At 48.2% G+C, this 19,110-nt stretch overlaps 1 protein-coding gene across 3 annotated transcripts in view; it reads right to left on the bottom strand.

The window, feature by feature from the left end:
* Window positions 1–19,110, bottom strand: part of LOC134965983 (protein kinase C and casein kinase substrate in neurons protein 2-like) — a 205,050-nt gene that overhangs the window by 42,286 nt on the left and 143,654 nt on the right. For all 3 annotated transcript variants that reach the window (XM_063942429.1, XM_063942430.1, XM_063942431.1), the window contains 2 exons: window positions 9,006–9,162; window positions 7,630–7,865 (listed from right to left, as the gene is read on the bottom strand). In XM_063942429.1, the coding sequence (XP_063798499.1) occupies window positions 7,630–7,865; window positions 9,006–9,162 (393 nt within the window). The remainder of the gene's footprint in view (window positions 1–7,629; window positions 7,866–9,005; window positions 9,163–19,110) is intronic.

Genomic DNA, 19,110 nt, shown 5'->3' with positions numbered 1-19,110 from the left:
TAGCATCGGCATGGGTGTGTAGTGCTGTTGCATCTTGGACAGATACCTTGTCAGCTGGCCTTGATACCCTAGACAGGGATACTATTTTATCAACATTAGCCCACATTAAAGACGAAGTCTTATTTATGAGGGACGCTCAGAGACGTTGGGCTGCTGGGTTCCAGAGCCAATGCCATGGCTATTTCTGCGAGACGAGCTCTATGGACCCGCCAATGGACGGGTGATGCAGACTCCAAGAATCATATGGAGGTTTTACCTTACAAAGGCGAAGTGTTGTTTGGGGAGGGGCTCGCGGACCTGGTTGCCACAGCTACCGCGGGTAAATCTACCTTTTTACCTTTTGTTCCCCAACAGCAAAAGAAAACTCCACAGTATCAGATGCATTCCTTTCGGTCGCATAAGGCCAGAAGAGGTCGGGGCTCCTCCTTCCTTGCCAGAGGTAAGGGTAAGGGAAAGAGAATGCTTGCGTTGGCCAGTTCCCAGGAGCAGAAGTCCTCCCCGGTTTCTACTAAATCCACTGCATGACGCTGGGGCTCCCCTAAGGCACCGGTGGGGGGCACGTCTTCGACTTTTTAGCCGAATCTGGCTTCTTTCAGAAGTGGATCCTTGGGCATTTGAAATTGTTTCCCAGGGCTACAGGCTGGAATTCGAAGAGGAGCCCCCCCGCCGATTTTTCAAGTCGGCCTTGCCAGCTTCACCACCAGAGAGGGAAGTAGTGTTAGCTGCAATTCAAAAGCTGTGTCACCAGCAAGTGGTGGTCAAGGTTCCCCTGGTCCAACAGGGAAAAGGGGTATTATTCAACCCTGTTTGTGGTCCCGAAGCCAGATGGTTCAGTCAGACCCATTTTAAATCTGAAATCCCTAAACCTGTACTTGAAAAAGTTCAAATTCAAGATGGAATCGCTCCGAGCGGTAATATCCAGCCTGGAAGGGAGGGATTTTATGGTGTCACTAGACATAAAGGATGCATACCTTCATGTCCCCATATACCCTCCTCATCAGGAGTACCTGAGATTCGCTGTACAGGACTGTCATTACCAGTTTCAGACGTTGCCGTTTGGGCTTTCCACGGCGCCGAGGATTTTCACCAAGGTAATGACAGAGATGATGGTGCTCCTGCGCAGGCAGGGAGTCACAATTATCCCATACTTGGACGATCTCCTGATAAAGGCGAGATCGAGAGACAAATTGCTGGAGAGCGTGTCGCTCTCCTTGAAAGTGCTGCAACAGCACGGTTGGACTCTCAATCTGCCAAAGTCACAATTGGTTCCAACGACTCGGCTATCGTTCCTAGGCATGATTCTGGACACGGAACAAAAGAGGGTTTTTCTCCTATTGGAAAAAGCCCAGGATCTCCAGAACATGGTCAGAGACCTGCTAAAACCAAAAAGAGTGTCTGTGCATCAATGCACTCGAGTTCTGGGAAAAATGGTGGCAGCCTACGAGGCCATCCCCTTCGGCAGGTTTCATGCGAGGACTTTTCAGTGGGACCTTCTGGACAAGTGGTCCGGGTCTCATCGACAAATACATCAGAAAATAACCCTGTCCCCCAGGGCCAGGGTGTCTCTCCTGTGGTGGCTGCAGAGTACTCACCTTCTAGAGGGTCGCAGGTTCGGCATTCAAGACTGGGTTCTGGTGACCACGGACGCGAGCCTCCGAGGATGGGGAGCAGTCACACAAGGAAGAAATTTTCAGGGACTATGGTCAAGCCAGGAGGCTTGTATGCACATCAACATACTGGAATTGAGGGCCATATACAACGGCCTACGACAAGCGGAGAATCTTCTTCGGGGCCTCCCGATTCTGATTCAATCAGACAACGTCACAGCCGTGGCTCATGTAAACCGCCAAGGCGGGACAAGGAGCAGAGTGGCGATGGCGGAAGCCACCAGGATTCTTTGCTGGGCGGATAATCACGTAAGCGCTTTGTCAGCTGTCTTCATTCCGGGAGTGGACAACTGGGAAGCAGACTTCCTCAGCAGACACGATCTCCATCCAGGAGAGTGGGGACTTCATCAAGAAGTGTCACAACTGAGGGTTTTAGCTGACAGGAGGAAGCCTCAGTTGTAGGGGCTGAGAGGAACTTAAACCGGGGAGGTTTAATCAGACCCCTGGACATGTAAGTGTTAAAAGGAAACCCGAAGGTGTGACCATGACAACCAGGTAAAAGTAAATTAAAAGTTTATTGACAAACTCCGTGTAACAACAGACAGCAAATAATAAAAATGGCAATGATAAATAATATGATTCCTGGAGCACTCTGACCATGAAATGGTTACACAGGACACTGGTAGGTAAGAACAGCTGTTACAGTCCTTAGATGGAATAACCTTACCAGGCCTGGCTGTAGTAGTGAAGATATCCAAGGAACATGCCAGTAGATGGAACAGATGAAGTTGGTAACTTGAATCAGCTGTTGTAATTGCTGGATGGAACCAGCCATGTGGTAAGACACGGAGTGGATGCAGAATGGAATCAGCCAGATGATAAAGTCACTGAAAGAATGCTGGGTAGAACCAGCCAGGTGATGAAACACGGAGTGAATATAGTAAGATGCTAGGGAGCGTGGAAACAGAGGAATTGAAGGATGATTACCGGTGGTAGTGGATACTGCTGGAAGCAGATGAAATAGCTGGAAGCTGGAAACTGGATCAGCCACGGAGGACTGCAGAGTCAGGCTGCACCGCAGGATGGTAGGCAGGTGCGGGTCTCTTTAGTGGATGCTGGAGACAGGAGCTGGAACCTGGAGACACAACCACAGGAGAGAGACTGGAACAAGGTATGACAAACAAAGCACTGACCATTTGCTGGCCCAGGCACAGGATACATATACCTGCAGCAATGCAGGTATTGGCTGGGCAATTATGCAGATTTCCAGGCAGTGGATTGGAGGAACTGAAACATGTGATTGAATCCAACATGGCTGCGCCCATGTTAGAACTTGGAGGGAAAACTGGTTTAGGAAACCATGTGGAAACATAACTGCAATGGCGGCGCCGGCCACAGAGGACAGGAGACGCCAGACTGAGAAATGTATGCTGATACTCGTGGATGACAACGGAGGCCGCGGCAGGCATGGAACACCACACTGACAACCTGCACCTATAACACAGGAGCGGCGGCGGAGGACGGGAGACGCCATGCAGGATTCAAACATGGCGCCGCTGTGACAGCATCTCAGCGTGACAGGAGGGATGTGCAGTATGTGGACACAGATGAGATCCGGCCTTGGAACGCTGAGCGAACCTCAGGAGACATCTGTGGCAGGTAATGGCGTCCAGATACCCGGATCGTGACAAGAAGTTTTTGCAGAGATAACAAGTCTTTGGGGAATTCCTCAAATAGACATGATGGCATCACGCCTCAACAAAAAGCTTCGGAGGTATTGTGCCAGGTCACGGGACCCTCAGGCAGTAGCAGTAGACGCCCTAGTGACACCATGGGTGTTTCGGTCGGTCTATGTGTTTCCTCCTCTTCCTCTCATCTCAAAAATATTAAGACTCATAAGACTAAGGAGAGTGCAGGCAATACTCATTGTCCCAGATTGGCCTCGAAGGGCCTGGTACTCAGATCTTCAGGAAATGCTCACAGAAGATCCGTGGCCTCTTCCTCTCAGGGAGGACCTGTTACAGCAGGGGCCATGTGTGTTCCAAGACTTACCGTGGTTACGTTTGACAGCATGGCGGTTGAACACCGAATCCTAGCTGAGAAAGGTATTCCGGGGGAAGTCATCCCTACTCTTCTAAAGGCTAGGAAAGAGGTGACGGCAAAGCATTATCACCGTATCTGGAGGAAGTATGTATCTTGGTGTGAAGCCAAGAATGCTCCTACGGAAAATTTCCATCTGGGCCGATTTCTCCACTTTCTACAGACAGGAGTGGATATGGGCCTGAAGTTAGGCTCCATTAAGGTACAGATTTCGGCCCTATCTATCTTCTTTCAGAGGGAATTGGCTTCTCTCCCAGAAGTCCAGACGTTTGTGAAGGGAGTGCTGCACATCCAGCCCCCTTTGTGCCCCCAGTGGCACCGTGGGACCTTAACGTGGTCTTAAAATTCCTGAGTTCTCACTGGTTTGAACCTCTTCAAACAGTTGAATTAAAATTTCTCACGTGGAAGGTGGTCATGTTATTGGCCTTGGCATCTGCAAGGCGGGTGTCCGAATTGGCGGCCTTGTCCCACAAGAGCCCCTATTTGATTTTCCATGTGGATAGAGCTGAGTTGAGGACGCGTCCTCAATTTTTGCCTAAGGTGGTTTCTTCATTTCATATGAACCAACCTATTGTGGTGCCTGTGGCTACGGGGGACTGGGTGGACTCCAAGTCCCTGGATGTAGTCAGGGCTTTAAAGATTTATGTAGCCAGGACGGCTAGGGTTCGGAAAACAGAGGCTCTGTTTGTCCTGTATGCAGCCAACAAGGTTGGTGCTCCTGTTTCTAAGCAGACTATTGCTCGCTGGATCTGTAACACGATTCAGCAGGCTCATTCTACGGCTAGATTGCCGTTACCAAATTCCGTAAAGGCCCATTCCACTAGGAAGGTGGGCTCTTCTTGGGCGGCTGCCCGAGGCATCTCGGCATTACAGCTTTGCCGAGCAGCAACTTGGTCGGGTTCAAACACTTTTGCGAAATTCTACAAGTTTGATACCCTGGCTGAGGAGGACCTTGCGTTTGCTCAGTCGGTGCTGCAGAGTCATCCGCACTCTCCCGCCCGGTTTGGAGCTTTGGTATAAACCCCATGGTCCTTACGGAGTCCCCAGCATCCTCTAGGACGTAAGAGAAAATAAGATTTTAAACCTACCGGTAAATCTTTTTCTCCTAGTCCATAGAGGATGCTGGGCGCCCGTCCCAGTGCGGACTAAATCTGCAAGACTTGTATATAGTTGTTGCTTTCATAAGGGTTATGTTGCAGTTGGAGTCGGTCTTTGACTGATACTGTTTTTTGTTCATACTGTTGACTGGTTGGTATATTCCAGGTTATATGGTATGATTGGTGTGGGCTGGTATGAATCTTGCCCTTAGATTAACAAAATCCTTTCCTCATATTGTCCATCTCCTCTGGGCACAGTTTTCTAACTGAGGTCTGGAGGAGGGGCATAGAGGGAGGAGCCAGTGCACACCCATACTAAAAGTTCTTTATAGTGCCCCATGTCTCCTGCGGAGCCCGTCTATACCCCATGGTCCTTACGGAGTCCCCAGCATCCTCTACGGACTAGGAGAAAAAGATTTACCGGTAGGTTTAAAATCTTATTATCTGCCCCCCCCCCCCCCTGCAGTGCACATGGTTTTGCCCAATTGCTAACAAACTTGCTGCTGCGATCAACTCAGAATTTTGGATTGTGGAGGAAAACTAGAGCAAACTCAACGTGTACACACAAACTCTACACAGATAGGGTCTTGGTTGGAACTGAACTCATGACCCTAGCGCTGAGTGACAGCAATGTCAGGTTTTGGAGACTTCTACATAGAAGTGTCTGCATTTTGGAACTTACCTACTATACAGAACAGCTCCTCTTGTTCTGTATATTAAATGCAATTTGATTCGTTATTGGTGTTTTCTGGGATTTATATATTAATGTTTATTAATAAGGAGTATATTAAAATCAGAAGAGACGTAATACCATAAGTTCTGTTTCTTTACCACTTATTAGGGGTCACAGAGACCAACCTTATGGAACAAGACACAAAAAAAAATGAATAACCTCTTCCCTCTAAGATTACTCAGCTCCCCCATCACTTTAGTTAACCATTATCCAAGGAAAATACATAGAAGCACAGCAACAGAAAAGTCTGCACGTAACAATTTATAAATGCTACACTTAAATGCACTAGATATATGCAGTATATATATATTTATATATATCAGGGACGTGCGGTGAGGTAAGTGGCTGAGGAGGCATTGGCTAGTACCAGAGCAAGATCTACACACAATATATTAGCCAAAGGGAACATGTGGGCATTACACACAGGTGCAGCAGTATATACATGTGGGCAGTATACACAGGTGCAGCAGTATACACTCCTGGAAATTTGGTTAGGTTTGATCAGAGATGTGAGGAAAAGATAGGCAGGGGAGGCACTGCCTCAGCTGCCATAGACTTTTTACTCCATAGTTTTGACTATTAAAATGATTAGAATAATACACAGAAGATATTTCTAACTTACTCTATGCTCTATACTCTATATACTTTATAAAGTCAAAACTCTGGCGCAAATGTTAGTATGCCCAGTACTGATATAATGGACAGGGCGCTTCCTCTTATCCTATCCCACAGCCTTAGGCCAGGTGCCCAGAGCAGACACATACTATGATGCCCCTTCCCACACATGACTTACAGAACACTCCAAGAAATGGGATTCGGACACCAAACATATTATATCACATTCACGCACGTAACATGGGAGCACCGCGTCATTCAGTTACAATTATCCTATATTTTCAACCGCATATTTCTTACCAGTCATATGAGACTCAAACCTATCACTTCTCACATTGCAGTCAGACACCTTACACATTGAGCTATTTGCTCCTGCATAGAAAGCCTGCTAATTCTAACTATATGAAGCAAGGTATAATAGTCAGATTAAAACATTGGCCCTCATTCCGAGTTGTTCGCTCGGTATTTTTCATCGCATCGCAATGAAAATCCGCTTAGTACGCATGCGCAATGTTCGCACTGCGACTGCGCCAAGTAACTTTGCTATGTAGAAAGTAATTTTACTCACGGCTTTTTCATCGCTCCGGCGATCGTAATGTGATTGACAGGAAATGGGTGTTACTGGGCGGAAACACGGCGTTTTAGGGGCGTGTGGCTGAAAACGCTACCGTTTCCGGAAAAAACGCAGGAGTGGCCGGAGAAACGGTGGGAGTGCCTGGGCGAACGCTGGGTGTGTTTGTGACGTCAACCAGGAACGACAAGCACTGAACTGATCGCACAGGCAGAGTAAGTCTGAAGCTACTCCAAAACTGCTACGAGGTTTGTGATCGCAATATTGCGATTACTTCGGTCGCACTTTTAAGAAGCTAAGATTCACTCCCAGTAGGCGGCGGCTTAGCGTGTGTAACTCTGCTACATTCGCATTGCGACCGATCAACTCGGAATGAGGGCCATTGTTGCAACTAGGCAGATCTATGGCAGAGGTCCCAGGTGTGACATTATTGAGAAATGTGTGTGTTAGATAAAGGCGAATGTGAGTGAAGGTGCACATACTGTATGTTCCTGTACTTACAGGAGCCTGCCTGACACACAGCAGCAGAAAATTGGACACTGATAGATCATTTTGACAGCAAGCTGCTTCCTTCACAGGTAGATCATCAGCAGGCTGCAGGCCCCGCTCTGCAACTGTGCCTAGTACATTAGTACCAGCTGTACCCCCCTAAGATCATCAGCAGGCTGCAGGCCCCCCTCTGCAACTGGGCCCAGTACATTAGTACCAGCTGTACCCCCTAATGGCAGCTCTTGGTAGTATATAAATTAAGTCAGAAGAGCCATTGATGGAGAAATGTTGGAAGAACGACTGGCACCATAAATAACACAGATAAAAATATGTTAGAGAGGGGAAAGGACAGTATTGACCACGACTTTTTGTAGGAGAACAAATAAAGAGACTAAAAGAACCAAACTAGTCATTTACCTTCTTGAGTTTCTTAGCCCATGGTTTTTGAGCCTTGTAGAACCCGTTTTCTAGCTCACAGGACTCCTTAAAGCCTCCGAAGATCTTGCGGTGATAAGTCTCCTTCTGCCAGTTGCGGATTTTGTCGGTGTCATCTGTCACCAGGGTCTTCTGGATCTGCACGTGCAACTCACTAAGCCGCTCGGTGGCTGTCATGAATGATTGCCAGGCACGGAGGAGGGAGCCGTACATGGGACCTGGGATTAAGTACAACAGGAACAGTTCCCCATGTTAGATCATAATGTTCCCAAGGGTAAAGTGCCAATTGCATTAGTGTTAGCAGGGCTATCTTAACATATGGGCACACCAGGCGGCTCTAGGGGCCTTTGAGCACTGGTGGGCTGGACAGGTGGGCATCTGCTACCTGGTCTGGTGCCTCCAGAGCTACTTGGGAGGAGGGTAGAGATTACTGCCCAGCCGCTTTGATTCTGAATTACACACAATCAAAGCCACCAGGCAGCATTCTCTACTTGCCTACCAGCCTGTGGCCAGACAGTGAATGTCTGTCAACATGTTGATTGGTGGATGGCTGGAGCTATTCACCAATAGGACTGCTGATAGCCATTTACTATATAATAGCATGTAGAGATATAGCGCAGGAACGCAGGAGGGGTAAGCTATGTTTTTTATTTTTTTTATTTCCATGAATGGGTGGGTAGGGGGCCCCAGTGCTTTGCTTTGCCAAGGGCCTACACTGCTGTCCACTTGCACCAAATATATCAATATATATTTCTGAGAATTTCGCAAATTATTTATGGAATTTATGTTTCGCATGAAAGCGCATACTTCCATTTGTACTGTAGTGTAGTTTAATACTTGGAATTGCTTAGCCCAATGTAATATGCTGGCACCGTTGAAATAAATGCTTACAATGAATAAATATGTACACCTGTAAGATGTGTTGAATGGTCTTATAGCCTGCAGTTTTTGCTTTACATGCTATTATACACACTATTTACCGACGGGCGGGATGCCGACTGTCAAGATACCGACAGCAGCGTCCCGCAAGCCAGAATGCGGGACACCCACGAGTGGGAAAAGCCCCTGTGCTCCGAGATCCTGGCAGTCGGCATTGTCGGCTGTTGGGATTCCGGCGTCGGTGTATTGACCGTCAGGATCCCGACAACCGGCAAATTGATTGCATCCCGTCTAGAATACTTCCATAAATATCAATAGCAACAGTGACACCTGCAACTTGTAGCAAATTACTGGGATCAACTATAATGTTAATAAGGGTTGTGTTTGATCAGTAAAGGAAATCTCCTTCTTTCACGTGCTGAGATGAATCTGCTTCCTGGAATCTGCGTCCTAAATGACAGTTACCATAATTTACTCACTGCTGTCTACAAGTGGTTTCCACTTGCGTGTCCACTCGTCCATCTGTAGAGCATACTGCTTCTCTATCTTGGCTCTGTCTTGGATACAAGCTACAATATCATCACACAGCTTGTAGCCGTCTTCCGTCCGCTTTACTGTGCTGCTGTAGTTGTTTGGCTGAAATATGGGAAAGTGATATAAATATGTAGCATTTAAATTAAGACTCTCATGATTCCTAACACGGTCCAAACACTTGGACAATAGGTTAAAATTAATTAAAACAAATGGACTTTGCAGCGGTGCAATTTGACCTCCAAAAAACGTAATGTCCAACATAAAGGTAATATTCCCTATACCCAGGGCCGGCCCCATTAGGTAACCTAGGCAGTTGCCTAGGGTGACAACTGTTAGGGAGCCGCTACAACACTGCTTGATTAAATGACCCACAATGAACACTCGCATGAAGGAGAAGCAGCCGGAGGCTTTTTCTATGTGAAGCTGATGTGTGCTGCCCCTCAATGTCAGTGATAGGTAGATTAAAGGGTGTGGGGACAAGATTATGGACCCACCCCCTGCAGCATAATGTTCATCACTTTGGGGTGATGATGATGATGCAATTCACAGGGAATCATGTCATCAAACCCCACCCACCTCACTAGGGAAGTAGGGCAGGATCCGGGAGGGTTCCCTGCTTTCCTGACACCAAGTGTACATATACTTTTATGGGATGTACTATGATATCCCGGCTGTCGGAATCCCGGCACCGGGATCCCGACCGCCGGAATGCCACCAGCGGGGCTGCGCTCACCACACTGCGGATACGGTGCCGCGCTACGCACGCCACACTATTTATTCTCCCTCCAGGGGTGTCGTGGACACCCCAAGAGGTAGAATAGTTGTCGGCATCCCGGCGCCGGTATGCTGAGCGCCAGGATCCCAACAGCCGTGATATCGAATGCTTCCAAATTCTATGGTGTGTGTATTATATATATTAACTAGAAATCAATCATTTAGAACTCCAGCCGCCACGGTATCAGAATATGCCATGATCAACCAAAACTGAGGACCTATACTGAAATTCTCACTGCTTTTCTGGATGTTTTCAAGCGTCAGTGAATCCAGATTTAAATCCTATAAACAGAGCCGTGGTGCCCAAACAGGTTCCTCATAAGACCCAGGGGTAGAGGTATGACTGCATGTTAGGGGGTTACTTGTAACTGTGCATGTTATGTGCTGCAGTTACCGTGTCTCCTCCATGTATTATTGTGCGGTTGTGTGGTAAATGACGGGGGCACTATGCACCCCTGTTATTATCCACGCTGCTATCTGCCGTGCCAGCCAATGTATGAACAGTGGCACTGGGGGTACTGTAATTCAGAGTTGATCGCAGCAGCAAATTTGTTAGCAATTGGGCGAAACCATGGCCCTCATTCCGAGTTGTTCGCTCGGTATTTTTCATCGCATCGCAGTGAAAATCCGCTTAGTACGCATGCGCAATGTTCGCACTGCGACTGCGCCAAGTAACTTTGCTATGTAGAAAGTAATTTTACTCACGGCTTTTTCATCGCTCCGGCGATCGTAATGTGATTGACAGGAAATGGGTGTTACTGGGCGGAAACACGGCGTTTCAGGGGCGTGTGGCTGAAAACGCTACCGTTTCCGGAAAAAACGCAGGAGTGGCCGGAGAAACGGTGGGAGTGCCTGGGCGAACGCTGGGTGTGTTTGTGACGTCAAACAGGAACGACAAGCACTGAAATGATCGCACAGGCAGAGTAAGTCTGGAGCTACTCTGAAACTGCTAAGTAGTTAGTAATCGCATTATTGCGAATACATCGGTCGCAATTTTAAGAAGCTAAGATTCACTCCCAGTAGGCGGCGGCTTAGCGTGTGTAACTCTGCTAAATTCGCCTTGCGACCGATCAACTCGGAATGAGGGCCCATGTGCACTGCAGGGGGGGCAGATATAACATTTGTAGAGAGAGTTAGCTTTGGGTGGGTTATTTTGTTTCTGTGCAGGGTAAATACTGGCTGCTTTATATTTACACTGCAATTTAGATTTCAGTTTCAACACACCCCACCCAAATCTAACTCTCTCTGCACATGTTATATCTGCCCCACCTGCAGTGCACATGGTTTTGCCCACCTGCTAACAAATTTGCTGCTGCGATCAACTCTGAATTAGGCCCACTGAGCATTCAAACAACTGCAAAATGATCAAGATGCATATACAACTGACCCCAATTATGTGAGTGGTTCCAATTATAGTAGGACACTGATCACCCAAAGTGATGGGGACCAAGGTTACTTCAGATAATCAGTTTGTCCAGATATGTACTGAACTATGTGTGTATGTCATATAGTTATTAGTAGTAGTAATAGTGTTATACCATTTATTTTTTATGGGAAAATATACATCAAATATTAATTTTGGTTTCAGTAGATCATGTTTGTATAATCGTTGTTTGGATAACCAGCTATTATTATTATTATTATTATCCTTTATTTATATGGCGCCCTAAGGGTTCCCCAGCGCCCAATTACAGAGTAGATAAGCAAATAGTCAAAACAGGAAAACTGACTTTCAGTTGAAGACAATATAGGACAAGTACAGGGTAACTAAACATAGCTACATCAGCAGATTATTAAAGTAAGAAAAGGATAAGCACATGAGGGAAGAGGGCCCTACTCGTGAGAGCTTACATTCTAAAAGGGGGGGGGGGGTTAGACAGACAGGGGTGACACAGATGGGGTAGACCGAGCGTGGGACAGAGGGCTAGGATGAGATTTGGCTGGGTTTGGTGAAGAAGTGGGTCTTAAGAGCTTGTTTGAAGTTCTGTGGAGAGTCTGAGGGGGAGAGGTAGAGAATTCCAGAGAAAGGGAGCAGCACGTGAATAATCTTGTAGGTAGGAGTGGGAGGAAGTAATCAGAAGACAGGAGAGACGGCGTGCATTAGCAGAGCGAAGAGGACGGGTGGGAAAGTAAAGGGAGATAAGGTCAGAGATGTAAATGGGAGAGGAGTCGGTGAGGGCTTTGTAAGTGAGTGTGAGAAGTTTGAAATGGCTTCTGAAAGGGAAGGGAGCCAGTGAAGGGCTTGTAGGAGAGGAGAGGTGGGTGTAGTGCGTTTGGTGAGGAAGATGAGCCGGGCAGCAGCATTGAGGATAGATTGGAGTGGAGAGAGGTAATTGTCAGGGAGGCCAGTTAGGAGGAGATTACAGTAGTCCAGTCTGTAAATCAGGGGTGGGCAATTATTTCAGCTGGGGGGCCGCTTAACACTTCCAGTGAATAGTCGAGGGCCACACACAAAATATCTTGTAAATCGGGTCTGAACTGCACCGCAATGTGTAGGCGCGTCGGTCCGCAGCGACGAGATGGTACGAACAAAGCGATCGCACGGGCGATCGCAAGGTGATTGAGAGGAAGAGGACGTTTGTGGGTGGCAATTGACCATTTTAGAGGAGTGTCCGGAAAAACGCAGGCGGGACCAGGCGTTTTGAGGGAGGGTTTCTGACGTCTGCTCCGGTCTCGATCATCGCACTGGAAGAGTAAGTCCTGGGCTGTGCAGAGACTGCACAAACTTTTGTTTGTGCAGCTCTCTGTAGATGCGATCACACCCCTGCACAGTGAATACACCCTCCCACTATAGGTGGCGTCTACCTGATCGCAGCAGTGCAAAAATCGCCTGCTAGCGATCAGGTCTGAATTAGGCCCATAGTTATGTATATACAATAAAAACATAGTGTGTATATATATATATATATATATATATATATATATATATATATAAAACACTATAAAAACATACACCACAATATACATTAAATACGTAGTTTTTTAAGGGCAAAATACAAAATGTCTAAAAAAAAGTAATCCAGTAATAAAAAATAAATAAAAAAAACAAAACAGTGCTGAAAACAAACAGCATTCTGTGTAATACAGGTTGAGTATCCCATATCCAAATATTCCGAAATACGGAATATTCCGAAATACGGACTTTTTTGAGTGAGAGTGAGATAGTGAAATCTTTGTTTTCTGTGGCTCAATGTACACAAACTTTGTTTAATACACAAAGTTATTAAAAATATTGTATTAAATGAACTTCAGGCTGTGTGTATAAGGTGTATATGAAACATAAATGAATTGTGTGAATGTACACACACTTTTTTTAGTGCACAAAGTTATTAAAAATATTGGCTAAAATTACCTTCAAACTGTGTGTATAAGGTGTGTATGAAACATAAATGCATTCTGTGCTTAGACTTAGGTCCCATCACCTTGATATCTCATTATGGTATGCAATTATTCCAAAATACGGAAAAATCTGATATCCAAAATACCTCTGGTCCCAAGCGTTTTGGATAAGGGATACTCAACCTGTACTGGTATTCACAGCTCCTGTCTCTCCCTGGGCACAGTTACTAGCTCCCCCCCCTCCCCCCATCCTCCCCTGGACCCATATAGCAGTCTCTACCCCCCTCCCCGCTGGACCCATATAGCAGTCTCTATCCTCCCCTAAACCCATATAGCAGTCCCTCCCCTCCTAACCAACTCTCCCCTCCCCTGAACCTATATAGCAGCTTTTAAAGTTAAGTATAGATCCCTTTTACCTTTTTTCACAGTGGCAGATCCGCTGCCCGCTGCCTGATCCCCGCTGCCCGCTGTGCCGCACGGAGTCGCTGCTGCTGCTGCCCGCTCCTGCCGTGGCCCCGCCCCCAGTGCCGCCCAGCGCCTGACCTCACAGTGGAAATCCCGGTCAGCAGACCCAGTGACGTGACGGGGATTTCCTCTGCGGCGCCGCTTCTGGGAGCTAGGTAGCGCAATGACGAGTGGCTCAGCCAGTCGGGCCACTTGTCATTGCACACTGGTGTGGGACAGCGGGGCCGGACAGGATCGGTTCGCGGCCCGCGGGCCGCACGTTGCCCACCCCTACTGTAAATGATAAGTGAGTCGATAAGGGTTTTATTGGCATCCTGGGTGGGAAAAGCTCTAATCCTGGAAATGTTTTTGAGATGAAAACGGCAGGTTTGTGAGAGGTGCTGAATGTGTGGTTTGAAGGAGAGGGAGGAGTCAAGGATTACTCCAAGACTTTGCACTTGGGTGCTAGAGGAGACAGTCGTGCCATCTATAGATAATGAGATTGGTGGAGGTGAGCATGTGTGGGAGGGTGGGAAGATGATCGGCTCAGTCTTGGACATGTTGAGTTTAAGAAAGCGCTGGGACATCCAGGAAGAGATAGCAGAGAGACAGTTGGAGGTACGAGGAGTGATCTACTATAGTTTATTAATGTAGGTTTCAGAAATGTAGAGAATGACTGATTCCTGGTTTCTTAGGTTTGGAACAGCCCTTGATGTGAACAAAACAGTGCTGGGGGTAAGGGGTTACAGTTAGAGCTACAGTGGGAGTGTGACTGACAACTTTTTGGTCACTGTTCCAGGCTACGTAGCAGTGAGTAATGCACACCCTCACGTAACGTCTTGTGAGAATGAACTCCCTCAGGAAGGTCTATGACAGAGGAAGAACAGAAAATGGGAAACGTTGAGACAGACAACGGCAATGCCCCAGGTCAGAGGAAGACACTGCTGCTGCTGCTACTGGGCATGTCAGCGGGCATTACTATGGACATTACTGTTGATTAAAGGTCTGGTAATCAGAGCTCGACTCTCTCTGGGGAAGGAAGGGTCCATTCATAATCTACACCATGGAGCCCCCTATTGTCTTGGTCCAGCACTGATTTGAAAGAGGAGTTTAGCTATGCTAAGAGATTACATGTGCCTGGAATTTCCCCTAAGATCTGGGATACTCTGGCTGATGTTAGAACAGGGCGATAGGCAGCAATCAGCACCCTGACTCATTCCTGTCTGTTCTTACCGCGTGTGATCATGGAAATTCTTCCTGTGAAGAGCACGGGATGCCAGACATTTCAGAAATAGGTTCTGAATGTCTTTAAATGCATTTATGTAGGATGGAAAAGAGCAGGCGTTTCCTCCAGACTCAGTCTAAGGCTTTGCGTGTTACATCAGGCAGGAATATCATGCTACTAATCATTGCTTATTCTGCTCTCCTGTGCACAGGGAGTTGTGATCCTGTGGGGGCTGGAGGGACACTGTGGGGGCTACTGAGACATTATAGGGACTGGAGACACACTGGCAGGGCTGGAGGGCCACTGTGGGGGCCGGGCTGGAGACACACTGTGGGGGCTGGAGGGTCACTGTTGGGGCTGGAGGGACACTGCAGGAGCTGGGGAGACATTATAGGGACTAGAGACACTGTGGGGCCAGTGTGGGGGCTGGGGCTGGAGAGACACTGTGGGGGCTGGAGAGACACTGTGGGAGCTGGATGGACACTGTAGGGGCTGGGGAGACACTGTGGGGGCTGGAGAGACACTGTGGGAGCTGGATGGACACTGTAGGGGCTGGGGAGACACTGTGGGGGCTGGAGAGACACTGTGGGGGCTGGGGAGACACTGTGGGGGGTGGAGGGATACTGTAGGGGCTAGAGGGATACTGTGGGAGCTGGAGGGACACTGTGGGGGCTGGAGGGACACTGTGGGGGCTGGAGAAATACTGTGGGGGCTGGAGAGACACTGTGGGGGCTGGAGGGACACTGTAGGGGCTGGGGAGACACTGGGGGCTGGAGAGACACTGTGGGAGATGGATGGACACTGTAGGGGCTGGGGAGACACTGTGGGGGCTGGAGGGATACTGTGGGGGCTAGAGGGATACTGTGGGAGCTAGAGGGACACTGTGGGGGCTGGAGGGATACTGTGGGGGCTGGAGGGACACTGTGGGGGCTGGGGAGACACTGTGGGGGCTGGAGAGACACTGCAGGGATACTGTGGGGGCTGGAGGGATACTGTGGGGGCTGGAGGGACACTGTGGGGGCTGGAGGGACACTGTGGGGGCTGGAGAGACACTGTGGGGGCTGGAGAGACACTGTGGGAGCTGGAGGGATACTGTAGAGGCTAGAGGGATACTGTGGGAGCTGGAGGGACACTGTGGGGGCTGGAGGGACACTGTGGGAGCTGGAGGGACACTGTGGGGGCTGGGGAGACACTGTGGGGGCTGGAGAGACACTGTGGGGGCTGCAGGGATACTGTAGGGGCTGGAGGGATACTGTGGGGGCTGGAGGGACACTGTGGGGGCTGGAGGGACACTGTGGGGGCTGGAGGGACACTGTGGGGGCTGGAATGTAACTATGGAGGCTGGAGGAACACTGTGGGTGCCTGGAGGTACACTATTGAGGCTGAAGGGACACTGTGGCTGGACAAACACTGTGGGGCTGGAGAGACAGAAGGGGTCTGGGAATGAAAAGACATAGGGGGCTGAAGTGGCATGGGGGAATGAAGCTGGTGAGACACAAGGTGGGATGAAGCTGAAGACAACTGTGGGGATGTGGCTGGAGATTATCCACAACTGGCAGGAAGAGAAAGAAAAGGCTCGGGGACCAAATTAGCAAATAATATAAAAGTATTTGATCAGGCATTTTACAAAGAAAGTAATGTAATGTAGATGCACACTCCACAGTGCCAATTATAATAAACTCTGCAATCTGACAGAGCAAAATAGAGGTTCTTGGTATGCTTTTTGGCCAAACAATACCAGCCCACCATCCAACGTCTAGGTGACCTCACCTCTGGTGGTTACCTAATGCTAAGTTTGAGTCCAGTGTGTGGAAGCCCACAAAGCTGACGAGGGCAGCACACTAGGGTGAGGATAAGGTGTAAGTGTTAATAAGAAAGAAGCAAAAGCTATGTCTTAAAAAGTGTTACATAGGAGAGAGGTATTAATTAAAATACTAAAAAGTGTTATATTGGTAGAAAAAAAAACATTTTTCTGAAAGAGTTAAAAAATTAAGTGTTATAATGTGTCTCCCCAAAACAGTCCGACCACATCAATTCAGGGGGCCCGCACCCCAATCTCAACTCAAAATATAAGGCCAATACAGTAACAGAACCAATCGTACATCAGCATTTTATCATTCTTTGTGGAACTACAAGTCTCAGCATGATAGCACCTGTCATATTTGTGACTAGGTTGTCTCAGTCTTGAAAAAGTTCCGGGGCATTCTGGGATGAAACGCGCTGACCACGGCATTCTTAAGCCAAGACCTCCACTACTCTGTTAACTGATTATCGCCGCCTGGGAACGTCTCATTATCCGGATATCGGTGAAATCATTACCATCGGGAATAACGAGAGACCAGGAGATACCAGCGGCAGGACATAAAGAGCAGGCCTAAGGAGTAGTAATTATACTTACCATCAAAAAAGTGCTTGAAAGCGCACAAGCTGGGACACTGGCATTAAAGTGACATACATATACACCCTGCTCCAGGTGCCGCTCACATCACACTTATAACATTTGGCTACATTTTGCATGGAATTACTGTGGCTGCTATACTAACAAGGAAGCACCGCTATGCATTAACCTATACTGCAATTGTCATTTGTATTTGGAGTTGGAGGAGTTTCTAAGAGGCCCCTCTGGGGTTTGGGGTTGCCTTTTTTACAAAGTATCATAAAAGTATACCAGCAACATACCGACACTTTTGTAATCTGCACCATGTGCTTGTGAGAGGAAATATTATTGTGTATCTTTTTTTCTCACAAACATTTTAATTGTTGTCTTTTTTTATTTATGTGTATAAATTTGCTGTTTTATTAAATGTTTTACTATTAAGCACGGGCCTCCTGATATTTATTCATCCTTTGAGGATCTACAGCTATAATTAAGCATTTGGTACATTGAATGAATCTGCTAAATATTATAAACTAGGTGATTCATCGCGCCCTACGAGCGCTCTTCACACCGTCATAAGGGGCTAATGCCCCCTTAACCCTTGCACACCCTTGAGGCGTGCAATATTTTTATTATATGGAGTATTACATCCAGTCATAATTGTGTGAGTGCTTAAATATTGCACGGACAAAGGGCGTGCAATGGTTAAGGGGTGGAAGCCCCTTGCAACGGCGTGAACAGCGCACTCAGGGCCTGGTGAATCACCTAGTAGGTGCTTTGGTTGGGGGAGTAGGGGGTGCGGGTAAGAGGCGGATGGGATACTGGGGTGCCGCGGGAGGGGTGGTTGCGGTGGTGCCGCAGGTGGGGGAGGGTACGTGGGTGCCCCGGGTGGTGGTCCGGAGCCACTGCGGGTGGGGGAGGAGTAGCTGCGGGGGTGCCCCGGGTGGGGGAGAGGTGGATGCGGTGGTGCGGCGGGAGGGGCGGGTGCGGGGTTGCTGCAGGTGGGGGAGGGGGTCCGGAGCTACCGCGGGTGCTGGAGGGGGTGTGTGGGGGTGCCGCGGATGGGGCCCGGAGGTAGTGTGAGTCGGGGAGGGGCGGGAAATGCTTCTCCTGCTTCTCCTTCTGTCAGCAGCTAAGCTGCTGTCCTCCCTTTGGCAGTGGCTCTCCCAGAGACTCGCACAGCAGGCAGTCACTATGGTTCGCGCCGGTGTCCCCCAATGCGCCGCATTACAGGGAAGAAGATGTACGCAATAAATTACAGTTCCCAGCAGCCCTAAGGGCCGGAATGCTTTGGCGCTAGGGGCTCAAGGAGCTGTAGTTTATTTAGTGCGTCTACTTCCCTGTAATGTGGCGCGTTGGGACACCAGCGCTAACAATAGTGACTGGCTGGCAGAACTGACTGATTCGCTGAATCAATGTAAAAATAAGATTTTACTTACCGGTAAATCTATTTCTCGTAGTCCGTAGTGGATGCTGGGGACTCCGTAAGGACCATGGGGAATAGACGGCTCCGCAGGAGGCATGGGCACTTTAAGAAAGAATTTAGATTCTGGTGTGCTCTGGCTCCTCCCTCTATGTCCCTCCTCCAGACCTCAGTTAGAGAAACTGTGCCTGGAAGAGCTGACAGTACAAGGAAAGGATTTTGGTAATCCAGGGCAAGATACATACCAGCCACACCAATCACACCGTATAACTTGTGATAAACTTATCCAGTCAACAGTATGAACAACAACAGAGCATCAGTTCAACCCTGATGCAACTATAACATAACCCTTATTGCAGCAATAACTATATACAAGTATTGCAGAAGAAGTCCGCACTTGGGACGGGCGCCCAGCATCCACTACGGACTACGAGAAATTGATTAACCGGTAAGTAAAATCTTATTTTC

Source organism: Pseudophryne corroboree, chromosome 10 (genome assembly GCF_028390025.1).
Source record: "Pseudophryne corroboree isolate aPseCor3 chromosome 10, aPseCor3.hap2, whole genome shotgun sequence".
Classification (NCBI taxonomy): domain Eukaryota; kingdom Metazoa; phylum Chordata; class Amphibia; order Anura; family Myobatrachidae; genus Pseudophryne; species Pseudophryne corroboree.
Note: the sequence above shows the minus strand (reverse complement) of the source record. Positions and strands in the feature narration are given on the sequence as shown.